General features: G+C 34.1%; 2 protein-coding genes across 4 annotated transcripts in view; both read right to left on the bottom strand.

Annotated features, from left to right (window-relative positions):
* Positions 1-606: 606 nt before the first annotated feature.
* Positions 607-3,529, bottom strand: LOC119606176. 3 transcript variants are annotated; one of them, XM_037959587.1, is made up of 5 exons: positions 3,396-3,529; positions 1,376-1,457; positions 1,072-1,310; positions 810-969; positions 607-746 (listed from the first exon to the last, which is right to left on the bottom strand). In XM_037959587.1, exons 2-5 carry the CDS (start codon positions 1,449-1,451, stop codon positions 622-624), a joined length of 600 nt encoding a protein of 199 aa, XP_037815515.1. In that variant the 5' UTR covers positions 1,452-1,457; positions 3,396-3,529; the 3' UTR covers positions 607-621. The 3 variants fall into 3 exon arrangements, with proteins under 3 accessions (XP_037815515.1, XP_037815516.1, XP_037815514.1); XM_037959588.1 differs by having other exon boundaries at positions 1,376-1,454; positions 3,396-3,522; XM_037959586.1 differs by lacking the exons at positions 607-746; positions 810-969; positions 1,072-1,310; positions 1,376-1,457 and adding an exon at positions 1,459-3,295 and having other exon boundaries at positions 3,396-3,436.
* A 151-nt stretch (positions 3,530-3,680) lies between these two features.
* Positions 3,681-11,697, bottom strand: part of LOC119606175 (protein TANC2) — a gene marked incomplete at its 5' end in the record, with an annotated part of 78,564 nt that continues 70,547 nt past the window's right edge. The window contains 3 exons of the mRNA XM_037959585.1: positions 3,681-4,177; positions 4,248-7,486; positions 7,733-7,990. Coding sequence (XP_037815513.1) covers positions 3,815-4,177; positions 4,248-7,486; positions 7,733-7,990 — 3,860 coding nt within the window. The remainder of the gene's footprint in view (positions 4,178-4,247; positions 7,487-7,732; positions 7,991-11,697) is intronic.

Genomic DNA, 11,697 nt, shown 5'->3' with positions numbered 1-11,697 from the left:
ACATTTTAAATATAATAAAATAATAATAAAGAAAAATTATTCCAACTAATTAAAGATTATAAGAAACTATAGAATATTATGAAGTAAAATAATTTATTATAAATTAAACATTTTTTTTTAATAATTCCCAGTAAACCAAACGATATTATAACGATATCGAAACGATATCACTTAGGTGATAAAATCTATCATAAGTGATACTCGTTCTCGTATCGAGAACGATAGTATTTACGTACAAAATTGTACCTTTCCTAATGATATCGTTTTTCCACAATTTTATGATATCGTTTTCGGTATTATAATTTCCAGTAATGACGATAGTAAAATCTCCATTTAAATATGGTTTTTGCATTTTTTATAACCGTCTATTAGTTTTATAATTAACCTACAAAACATTTTTGATAAATATTTGCATTCTTTTTATTTATACATATAAATATGTATATGTATATTTGTATTGTTTGTTTTTAAATAATATAATAAATAATAAATGTTAATTAACAATTAATGCGATTTAAATATAAGAAAGTGAAAAAACAAATAGTGAATAAAAATGCGCAAAAACAATTACTGTGATTAAAATTAAAGTAAATAGGGATTCGGTTATTTGAATAAATGGGTTTAATTAGCTTTCGATTTGTATTTTTCTATTTTGTTTAATCTATCGTTGGCATACAAAAAAAATTTTTTAGTTTTTTGGGCACAGGCATCTACAGATTCAGCTGGATACTTTTTCATGAAGGCATCTGAAAAGTATGTACATTTTTAATATGCAAATATATGAAAATTTTAGATAAATTAAAACCCACCTTTGATGGCAGCTGTACAAGACAACTCTTGTACAGATTTTTTTTGTTTTGTGCCAGTCCAGGAAAGATTTTTCGCCACAGAGTCCTTCATAAGGACTCTCCAGCATTTGAAAACAAATTCCATATGTGAACTTGCCGTAATTCTCCTAAAGTTGTTTGTCTGTAATAATATTAATAATAATAATAATAATCATAATAATAATAATAACAATAATAATAATGTTTACTTATATTACAACAATATTGAAAATACTATACTTACCAATATAGCGTATTTAGCTGGATCTTTTACGTCTGAATCGAATTCCATAAACTGTTTAAGATCCTCGAATGGAGTGTTGGGTAAAATGTTTAAATTTTTAGTTTCTAAATCACCTTGTAATTTTTTCATTCCATTCTTTGTTACAATAATTTCCTGTGTTAGTCTTCCCAATAAGTTTGTGTTGCTAGTAATTTTGACTTCGATATTGGAAAGTTTTTCTAAAACTATATCTAGTTTATCTGAAGATAAATGAGTAAAATTATATTGTCATATTTATAATATTTTTTTATTACCAATTTCTCACCTCTTTTATATGTACTATTTGTGGACTCAGGTTCTTCATTGTCCAGTAATATATTAAAATCGTGTGAACGCTTCATTGTCTTCTTAGTGGATAAATGGAATAAAAATAAATTGATTGTTAAAATGTAAACATAAACATTTTGTTACAGAAACAACATTTATTTTAGATATCTCATGTGAAAAATTTATAGAATTTGCCGAAAATATGTTGAAATATGATGATTTCATCGGTAGCTCAAAAAGGTCCCTTAAATTTAAAACTTCTTTTCCCATAAACATGTATTCGGATCCTTCTGCGATAATACTATCAATTTTAAATACTTTACTTTGAAATATAATGTAATTGTCCGGATGTTGAGTTGAAAAGTAGTAATTTTGTGTCTTCAAAAACGATAAAAATACATTGGTTTCAATTTTGTTGCCTTCAAAATTTCTTATGTTATATTTGCTTTTTTCTGCCATTCTGTTATATATTTGAGAGCCAATGAAGGATTTTTTATGGATAAATCTTTTAATTTCTTGTAGATAATTTTCAAATTCAAACGCATTAACGCTGTTTAATGAACCGAGCAATTTAGCATCATTAGCCAGATGTGTTAAGCAATGATAATTGTATGTTGTAAAATAACTATTGTAAAGCTGAGGTATTTCTTCAACAAAGGAATTTAATAGGTTCTCTGCTAGGGAATACTGTTGATCATTTTCACCCAATAATACCCTCATGGCCAAACTAAGCTTTAAAAAATGGATATATCTGTCAGCACTTAAAAATTTTGACATAATAGTTGGCCCAGTGTACAACAAAAATAACCTGTGTTCTGTTGCTTTCCAACGGTCCAATTCTTTTATGGTCCTTGACTTTCTATTAAATTCTCGTGGTATGTGGGAATTGATATTTAATAATTCTGAGTTTAAAATTAAAATGTTTGCTGAAGATAACGAATAATTTTGTTTCCTATCCTTACACCACGCTTTCAATAGAGATTTCATCACACCTAGGCATGTCACATGCATGTAATCGAAAGGGAATTTGTTTATTATGTCTATTGGGAGTGTTTCGAGAGCATTAGGGCTTAATACTGTGTGGTGTTCTGGAAAAGTTTTGTTACGGAAATCAAAATTAGTCCTATCTGGATACTTTTGATTATCAAATATCATTTTATGATTTATTACTTCGCCTTGAATTTGACATTTGTGACAACAGTAAAATCCTGAATGGGATTTTATATTGAGCACAAATGCTCTGGCGGGTGCGTCACAAATAAAATAGCCCACTGAAACTTTGTACACTTTGTTTTCAAACGTAAATCCCTCATAAATGAGAACCTTCAACTCCTCCACAAAAGCTTTTAGAAATTCCTGTGAATTTTTTGGTTTGGAATAACCCTCGAAACACCCCACAATAAAAATAACTTTTTTAACACTGCCTAAGATTGGCCATACTTGCAATCCCGAGCTTTTGGAAACGGGAAGACCATCAATATTAAAATTAATAGATATTTCCTCTTCACAAATTTTATTGTGTGAAAGATATTCATTAAGGAAACTAACTATCCCATAATGTATGTATGTTCCGCCTTCAATAGTTTCTTTATTGCAGATTCTTGGTGTTTCTTTCAATGTTCTGCAGTCTTTTGGTAAATTGGGTATACTATGTCTGATAATTTTTAACAGATCGTTTAGAGCAGCATTTGTTATGTTATGTTTGATAGACCACTGAGCTATTTGGTCACGTAAAGACTCCTGTTCTCTATCACTGCCCTCACTAAAACTATTGTTTGAATCGAAAGAATCAAATACATTCTCATTTTCCTCTTCTTCGACGGGAATTTCTATATCTGAACAATTTGAATATTCCGTATAATATTTGAAAATTGCACTACTTTCTCTTTTCCCCGCTACTCTAGGCATTTTCTTATTTCTAATCAATAAAAAATTGCGTACATACATATACAATTCATTTTTAATCTTCATACACATAAGATAAATATTGTTTTTGCAAAAATGAGATGATTACTTACCGTGTTTATTATTATTATTCAAAGCTTAATCACAATTAAAAATAACTATTATTAGATTAGCTTTTATCTATATTTCGCTTGAAAATGTTGAATTTAAATTATTTTTTTTTTGTTTGAAGTTTTTTTCAAATAATTATTGGAAACAAAAATATTTAAAAACGATATTATAATAATATCGTTTTCAATGTTAAAATATGATATCATAATCGCCTTTATAAACTAATACCGTTTTCGCTATCATATCGTTCTTTGGTTTATTGGGTTAAGACAAAATATTAAATAAATACAAATTGCGCAAAGTAAACGTAAAATAATTAAAATTTATAAATTCTGTTATTTTTTCTTAAGAAAAAACTTTTTTTATTTCGTTTTATGCTTAAAAAATTAAAATAGAAACAACATAAATCTATAGAACTCTACTACAAATCTGTTATCTCATGTTGAGATTCTAAGGCACCATTGGTACAATTGGCTGCAGCACCTAAACCACCACTAATGACACCACTGCACACTTCGTAACCGGACGAAGATGTAGAGGTTTGATTACGTCCCTCATTTGTTATGCGTGTTAGTAGTTCGGATTGTATACGTTTTAGTACTTCGACTACATCGCTTAAGACTCCCGTTTGAGCAGCCTTTTGCATGGCTTCATTGGCATCGACCAAAGCCTCATTGAGATCACCATGCTCCATGCGTGCTTTAGCTCGGGCATAATAACCTTCATAGCTATTGGGTTTTTGTGCTATAGCTTGTGTTGCCAAATCTATTGATTCTTCAAGTTCCTGTTATTGAAAAAGTTAAAAAGTTAGTTATTAATCTTCTAATAAAATGTTTGTTTTCGGTTTTACTTACATTAAGTTTTCTCTTGCATCTGGATAGATTTAACAATAGATTTGTTCTCAACTGGGCAAATATAGCACTTCTCTCTAGCAATGTTTCCAAATTCGAAATTTTCCTTATAGCATACTGATAACGATGGGCAGCCTCTTGAAAACGATTCTTACGATAGAGTACATTGCCATCTTCCAATAGTTTATTAAGTAAAACCACTAAGATTTCCGGTTTACCCATCGCCATACTCCAAGTGGTGGGTCCTAGTTTTGCACCTTTTCTCAAGAATACCTGTACCACCTGTATATTGCGGCAAGCTATGGCTCTGTCCAAGGGACGCATGCCATTGACATCAACATGTTCTATATTGGCACCTTGTTCTAATAAATACTGCACTAGACTGGCTGAACCCTGATAGGCAGCCAAATCTAAACCGGTGCGTCCATTATTGTCGGCATGATTTTTGTTGCATCCCTTGTCTATAAGTATTTTGGCGGCTGTTTGTCGACCTCTTAAACAGGCCCATGAGAGAGCAGTAAAACCTTCATGATCTTGAGTTTCTAAACTGGCTCCGCGTTCTATTAACAGTTCCATTATTTCCAGATGACCCTCTTCGGCCGCTATCATCAAAGAAGTCTTTCTAGCCGAGGTAACCGGTTCATCTAAGTCAGCACCACTCTGTAAGAGTTTTTCGGCCACAGCCCAATGACCCTCTTTGACACTCAAACCCAAAGCCGTAAAACCATGTTTATTGTGTAAATCTATATTAGCTCCCCTTGTCAGCAATATTTCCACTGTATTTAAACAGCCATTGCGGGCGGCTGAGGTCAAAGCCAAATCTCCCGAAGTAGGTTCCACTACATTGATGTCAATATCTTCCATATCTAAAAGATCTTCTAATATAGTAATATGATCCTGTGAAGCTGCTGCTATTAAAGCCTGATGTAAAGCCGCTGGTAAAGTAACATCCGAGGAATTGGGTCGTGGTGTCCAATCACAGGCCAATAAATATTTAACCACATTCAATCTACCCATGCGGGCGGCCTGGACTAGAGCACACCTTTGAGTGGTATCACATTGACCTAAACTACTGCCGGCCGCCACAAGTAAACGTACAACATCACAATGACCTTTCATGGCGGCCAATATTAAGGGTGTGCAACCTTGGCTATTGGTGAGACCTACATCTGCTCCAAATTCCAGCAATAAACTAACCATGGGTACTATACCCTCATGAGCAGCTATACACAATATAGTGGCATCACCCATAAATTCGGTGCGATAGTGCGGAGAAGCTCCGGCTAGCAGAATCAAACGAGATACTTTCAAATTTGGACTATAGACATTGCGTAAAGAGCCCAAAGCAGCGGAGATATTATCTGCCACCGATGAAATCCAAAAGGATTGCATGTCTCTAGGAGATTGGGGTCCTTGATTGTTGCGATAGATATGAGCCTTAAGCATATGATGACCCAATTCCAAAGTTTGTTCTGCATCTAAAGGAGCCTGCAAACGTGATAGACGGAATGCTATGGCGGCATGTCCTAAACGGAAATCACATAAGAATTTTGGTGATTCACCCTCATCTCGACGTATTAACCACTCCCGGAAGGAGGAATGGAAAAACATGTAAGTATTATCTATACGCTTGATAAGGAAACCATCTAATAGTTTAAATCTTTGTAAAAATTCATCCCAGGGCATAACCTCATCAGTTTTCATGGAACAAATGGTGTAATAGATCTCATTTAGTGTTAAGGGATACAAGGCTGCCAAGCAAACATTCAAAATCGGTGAAGCCTTTTCAAAACTGCACGAGGTGGGAAAACGTAAATTGAAATGCAGCAAAAATATTTGAGCCAAAGATACGGGCAACACTTTATAGCTGGTGGACTTAATAACCAATTGTCCTCTTTCTATAAGATCCAATATGAGTTTAGCATACAACATGGAGCCCTTGGTTAAAGACTGTAAATGACCAATGAATTTCAATTGACCGGTATTGTGATCCTTAATCACCGCCACATTTTTTTGAATATCCGTACTATTATTAACACGGAACGTTATATAGTCCAGCATATCCTTTTGCAACAGATCGTTAGAGGCCCAGCTATCCAAGGTCATTTTCGTATACGATAAACCCTTGACAAACTCCAACATTTGGGTTCTCACCGTAGCCACCACTTTCAACCAGGAGGGAAAGTATTGTGTCATTTTGGCAAGAAAAGTGGCAATAGTGTGACCATGATCAGGACGATGATATTCAGCCTCACACAAGGCGTCCACCAAGATGACACAAGTTTTAGTGGGTATTTTACCCGATCTCTTAAGTATTGTTAGAGGTTCTAAAATGGCCATGCGCATAACACGTTCAGCATCTGCAATACACTCTTTAACACTCAAAATGTCCTGAAGGTGAGGCTCGTTAAGCAGATAATCCCTGTAGGCAGCCAACTGGGGAGCCTGGCATAATTGGGCGGCAAGAGAATGCACAAAATCGGGCACTAAGCATGTTAGATTAGCATCAGCTTGACAAAAGTGATAGCCTACTACATAGGAGGCCAAGGCCCGCATACGATCACTGGCAGTGCTGATTTGATAGTAGATGCCATCTGGTTCACTGTCATTGGTATTTTTGCGTCTACCAAAACAGGAATATTCCACCAGTTGCAAAATAAAGGCAGTTTTTCCTGTGCCTGGATTGCCATTAATCAATACACCTGGGGTTTCGGTGGCAGTTAAGGTATTCGATAGTTCTCGTATCAACCATTGGCGTCCAATGAAGGGTGGATCTGGCTCTTGTAGAGGCACCTCAAAGAACAAAGGTTTCAATGCTAATTGAATGGCAGGTTGTACAGATGAGGATGAAGATTTATAGATAGCATTACGTTTATTATTCACACCCAATTGAGCCGAGCGAGCCGATCTTCTGGCCACTGCTTTGCGAGCCTTTACCGGAAATACTTCATAACCATTGCTATCGGTTAAAGAACAGGCCTTCAATTTGCCGCATAAACTATAGGTATCCTCTTTAGTGGCCACCGATAATTGACTGCCACCAAAATGATCCACCGAAAGACCAGAGCTGCCAGTGGCCAAAGTTTGTTCTGGACTGATGTTCTGAGAAGAACTGCTGCTGGTGGTAGTATTGGTATTGCCATTTTGATCATGATCCAACAGCAAACCCAAACGGGCTCTCAATTGATCTTTTTGTTTCTCGGCAGCCGAAATGCAATGGTCATTAACCAAATGATCGCTTCCTGTAAAAGAGAGAAATAAGAAAACAGGAGAATTAGAATAAAGCAAATTCTCATAAGAAATTAAAAAAATCAAAACTACTGGAAAAAAAACATGCTGTTTAGGACAAAACAAGGACTTTAAATGCTTTCCTTAAGTAAACAAAAAAAATTCATGCAAAAACAAAAAAACACACACAAAATGAAACATGACTTAGAAATCGTATGTGTAATAACAACAACAACAAAATGTTTAAAAGAATGTCCTGCCTGTAAATTGATTTAAGCCGCCATCTGCTGAATTTGAATTTACACTCCAAAGCGATTTAATTTTGCCCAAAACTAACGATGACAAATGACCAGCATACACCGAAGTGCCAGCCAAACTTAAACGATTTAAACGATTTTCACTGCCCGTTGTTGATTCCGATGATGATGAGGTTAATTTATTACTGACATTCTTGCGTCTGCGTCGTGTTACGGCCGAGTCCGAACAGGTTGATGTATTTAAAGCATTCGTTTCTTTGCCTGGAATAATGAATGGGGGAGATGGTATATATAGTGAGTGAGTGAGTGAGTGGTGCATGAGTGTGAATGATAAATGTAAGAGTGCATTTTTTATTAATTTGTTAATTTGTTATAGTGTGTTCTTAAGCTATAGTTAAACCCAGTTTATGGTTAATTAAGTTAGTTGGTACAATTATTTTTAAAGTTAAATGTATGTTGGTTTCGGGTACCTAATTTATAATAGTTTTTTCTCTAAATGTATTGGCTAATAAATAGTTTAGTTTAAAAGTGACTTAAGATTTAAAAGATTGCGGTAGTTGTTTTGAAAGTTGTATTTGGTTTAACCTCCTGTTAAGTATAAAAACTTAAACTGTACTTAGAACTAAACACAAGCTCTAGTAGTATATACTAGGGTTCTATAAATCGACTTTCGAATAATCGAACAATCGACTTTTTGTCGAAAAAAGTCGAAAAGTCGAAGTCGACTATTTTGTTCCAAAAAAGTCGATAACTCGATTATCGTCTATGAAAAAAGTCGAAAAGTCGACTTTGTAAATAAAAGTCAAAAAAAGTCGAAAAGTCGGAAAGTCGAAAAAAATCGAAAAGTCGAAAAGTCGAAAAAAGTCGATAAGTCGAAAAAAGTCGAAGAAAGTCGAAAAAAGTCAAAAAGTCGAAAAAAGTCGGAAAAAGTCGAAAAGTCGGAAAAAGTCGAAAAAAGTCGAAAATAGTCAAAAATTTTAAAAAAGTGGAAAAGAGGTCAAAAACTCTAAAATAGTCGGAAAAACTCGAAAAAAGTAAAAAATAGTCGAAAAAAGTCGAAAAAAAGTCGAAATAAGTCGAAAATAGTCAAAAAGTCGTAAAAAATCGAAAAGTCGGAAAAAGTCGAAAAGTTGAAAAAAGTCGGAAAAAGTCGAAAAAAGTCGAAAAAAGTCGAAAAGTCGAAAAAAGTCGAAAAGTCGAAAAAAGTCGAAAAGTCGAAAAAAGTCGAAAAAAGTCGAAAAGTCGAAAAAAGTCGGAAAAAGTCGAAAAGTCGACCATTTATAAAATACTAAAAATCGAAAAGTCTAAAAGTCGACTTTTAAATAAATGAAAAAGGTCGAAAAGTCGAAAAATCGACTTTTCATAAAATGGAAAAAGTCGAAAGGTCGAAAAGTCGACTTTTAACTAAATGCAAAAAGTCGACTTTTCGTTTCAACTATAGAACCCTAGTATATACTATACAATATTTATGTAAAGTTTGGATCTAAAGGTCAAAGTTTATTTTTTATTTAAAACCACTTTTGCCTTGTCAACTCTATCTATAAAACCACCGTTATTAGTTTTAATTTAATAATTTTTATTTAATTTTAATAAATATTTGTTGACAACAGTATTTTTTTGTTGCTATTTCCGCTTCACTCACAGCAACAGGTGTTTAGGCTAAATTTGTTTATACTTCAAAATGGTTGGAGGTAATCAAATTTAAATATCTTTGTGTTAATATTCCAAGAAAAAAGTACAACATTAGATTTTTTTTAATCATCATATAATCTCTTTAAGAAACCCCATCATGCGTATTTTTATTCAATTACTTTTCTTCTCTCTCTTATAAGTCAGAAACTTTAGAAGAAAAGAAAGCAATAAGATGACACATCTCTTTACGGGAGATCATATGTAGAAATGTAAAGGTGGTACATGAAATAATGTTAACAAAATGTAACTATAAGTTATAACAACAACTAAGCAGATTTATTGTATTGAACTTGACATCCATGCAATCTATTCTGTATCAAAACCTGTGACAATTAGATCCCTAGGTCTCGCAATTCTCATCTGCATAACTTTTGAAGCCGCTTTGTACCTCTATTAGGCCGTTATAGTAATGAACTCTATAAAAACAGTGTCTTAAATGGAACCATATCCCAATTGAATGGGTATAAGTTGAGGCAAAATCCAATTGAAATGTTTACAAGGACAATCTGGACACTTATCCTTAATGGAATGATTATGGATTATACCAGATTCACATAAAGATTGAGTTTGGTATAGACATTGGCTCTTAAGACAGCTATTTCATTGCTTAGCGAACTGTGGAAGCTGAAATGCGCATAGCTGATCGATATTCCTCAAAGGCTTAGATCCATTGATAAAATATATACTGAGCAATCCAGCCTACAAGAGATTTTACGAAATGAGATCGGGAAAGATCTGAAAAAGATCAAATGAACACTGAAGATGTCTAAATCATCTCCTTTGAGTGGATGGATGAAGCTGTTATTGAGGACAACATTATGATCTCTGATCAACGTGACAGATATATAAATGGAGGATCTGTGCTGAAATTTAACGAGTTCAATGCTCTAATCGACATCTTCAAGAATAGGGACTTTTTGGAAGTTATAGGGAAAGTACTACTAAGGGTTTGGCATGATCATTCTCGTTCCCACGACAATTGTATCTCCGCTCCGGAACGACACGATTCTCAATCGGCCAAAGATTGTCAACTTAGCAACAGCTGTATCAACCTGAAGTTTTTTCCTTCAGGAAGAACATCTAGTCACAGCCAATCTGTTACAACAACATGATCATTCTGCGTGACTAGCAAAGGCAATATCTCTTCAAAGAACAAAGTCTGAAGAAGTTGTGAAGAGAAACTCTGCAGATGCTTAGTTCATAACTGGAATGGTTGGCGTCTTTTGCATGCAAGAGGCGGCGGTGGAGAGCATGGCTTTCTGAACACTGATCAAGAGGTCGGCAAACGTCACATACTGACTGAGTATTCTAAATTAGAAGAAATCTTAAAGATCTTTTTGAGCTGTAAACCACGCTCTAAAGCCCATTAACGGATCTTGGTTGTTCTAAATAAGGAATTTTTTTAATCGCTTAGAAAGTCATAGAGGACTTCGATCGTATTTCGTGTCTATAAAAGCGATAATATAAAATAAATTCCTTTTCAAAAGAGAAGTTCCTTTTCTTTGGATTTGGCGGTTGATAAGCACGTCCTTCTGAATATTGATCAGGAGCTCGGCAAACGTCAAATATTGACTGAGGATACTAGATTAAAAGAGATAAAGAGTTTTTAGAGCTGTAATCACTCTAAAGTCCGTTAAGGGATCATGGTTGTTCTGGATAAGGACTCTTTAAAGCCATTTAGAAAGTCTTAGGGAAAGGACTACCAAGGGTCTGTCTACCAATGGGCACGTCTTTGTGAATACTGATCAGGAGGACGTCGAACGTAACATACACACTAAGTCTTATAGATTAGCAGATACACTAAAGATCCTAAATCAGTTTAAATATTTTCTGTTCTCTTGCCCGGAGAGGGACTTTGTTTAAAACTCAAAGTTGTCAACCATCTTCAAGATTTTAGAGAAAACGATTGGCAACATTATCACATGATTGACATGATGTCAGGATTGGGAAAGTGCTTAAAGCAAATAGTGCTTCAAATATTCAATATATTGTGAAAAAAAAAACTCCTGCGATGACATTCTCTATAATGTGGCAAGTTGTAAAAGTAAGTATTTATATTTTGCAAATATCATCAAAGCTATAATTTAAAATTTTGCGTTTCTTTTTTTAGATTTTGGGAAAAAAAAGAAAATTTGCATAGTGGTTTGGTAGGCATACACATATGTATGTATGAATGTCCTCAACTAAATCTGTACATACAACCAATCATATGATTTGAAAGAAACGTATGTATGTTTGCGAAAATACTTTGTATAGAATACCAATAGTTTATAGTC

The sequence above is a fragment of the Lucilia sericata genome, unplaced genomic scaffold (assembly GCF_015586225.1).
Source record: "Lucilia sericata isolate MDLA Ls3-8-SP2 unplaced genomic scaffold, ASM1558622v1 Contig000556F_arrow, whole genome shotgun sequence".
Lineage (NCBI taxonomy): Eukaryota > Metazoa > Arthropoda > Insecta > Diptera > Calliphoridae > Lucilia > Lucilia sericata.
This window is presented reverse-complemented; position numbering and strand designations above follow the sequence as displayed.

What these genes read in the sequence shown, in the direction of transcription:
- LOC119606176 (XM_037959586.1), bottom strand. Translation starts at nt 3,285, where the DNA reads ATGCCTAGAGTAGCGGGGAAAAGAGAAAGTAGTGCAATTTTCAAATAT.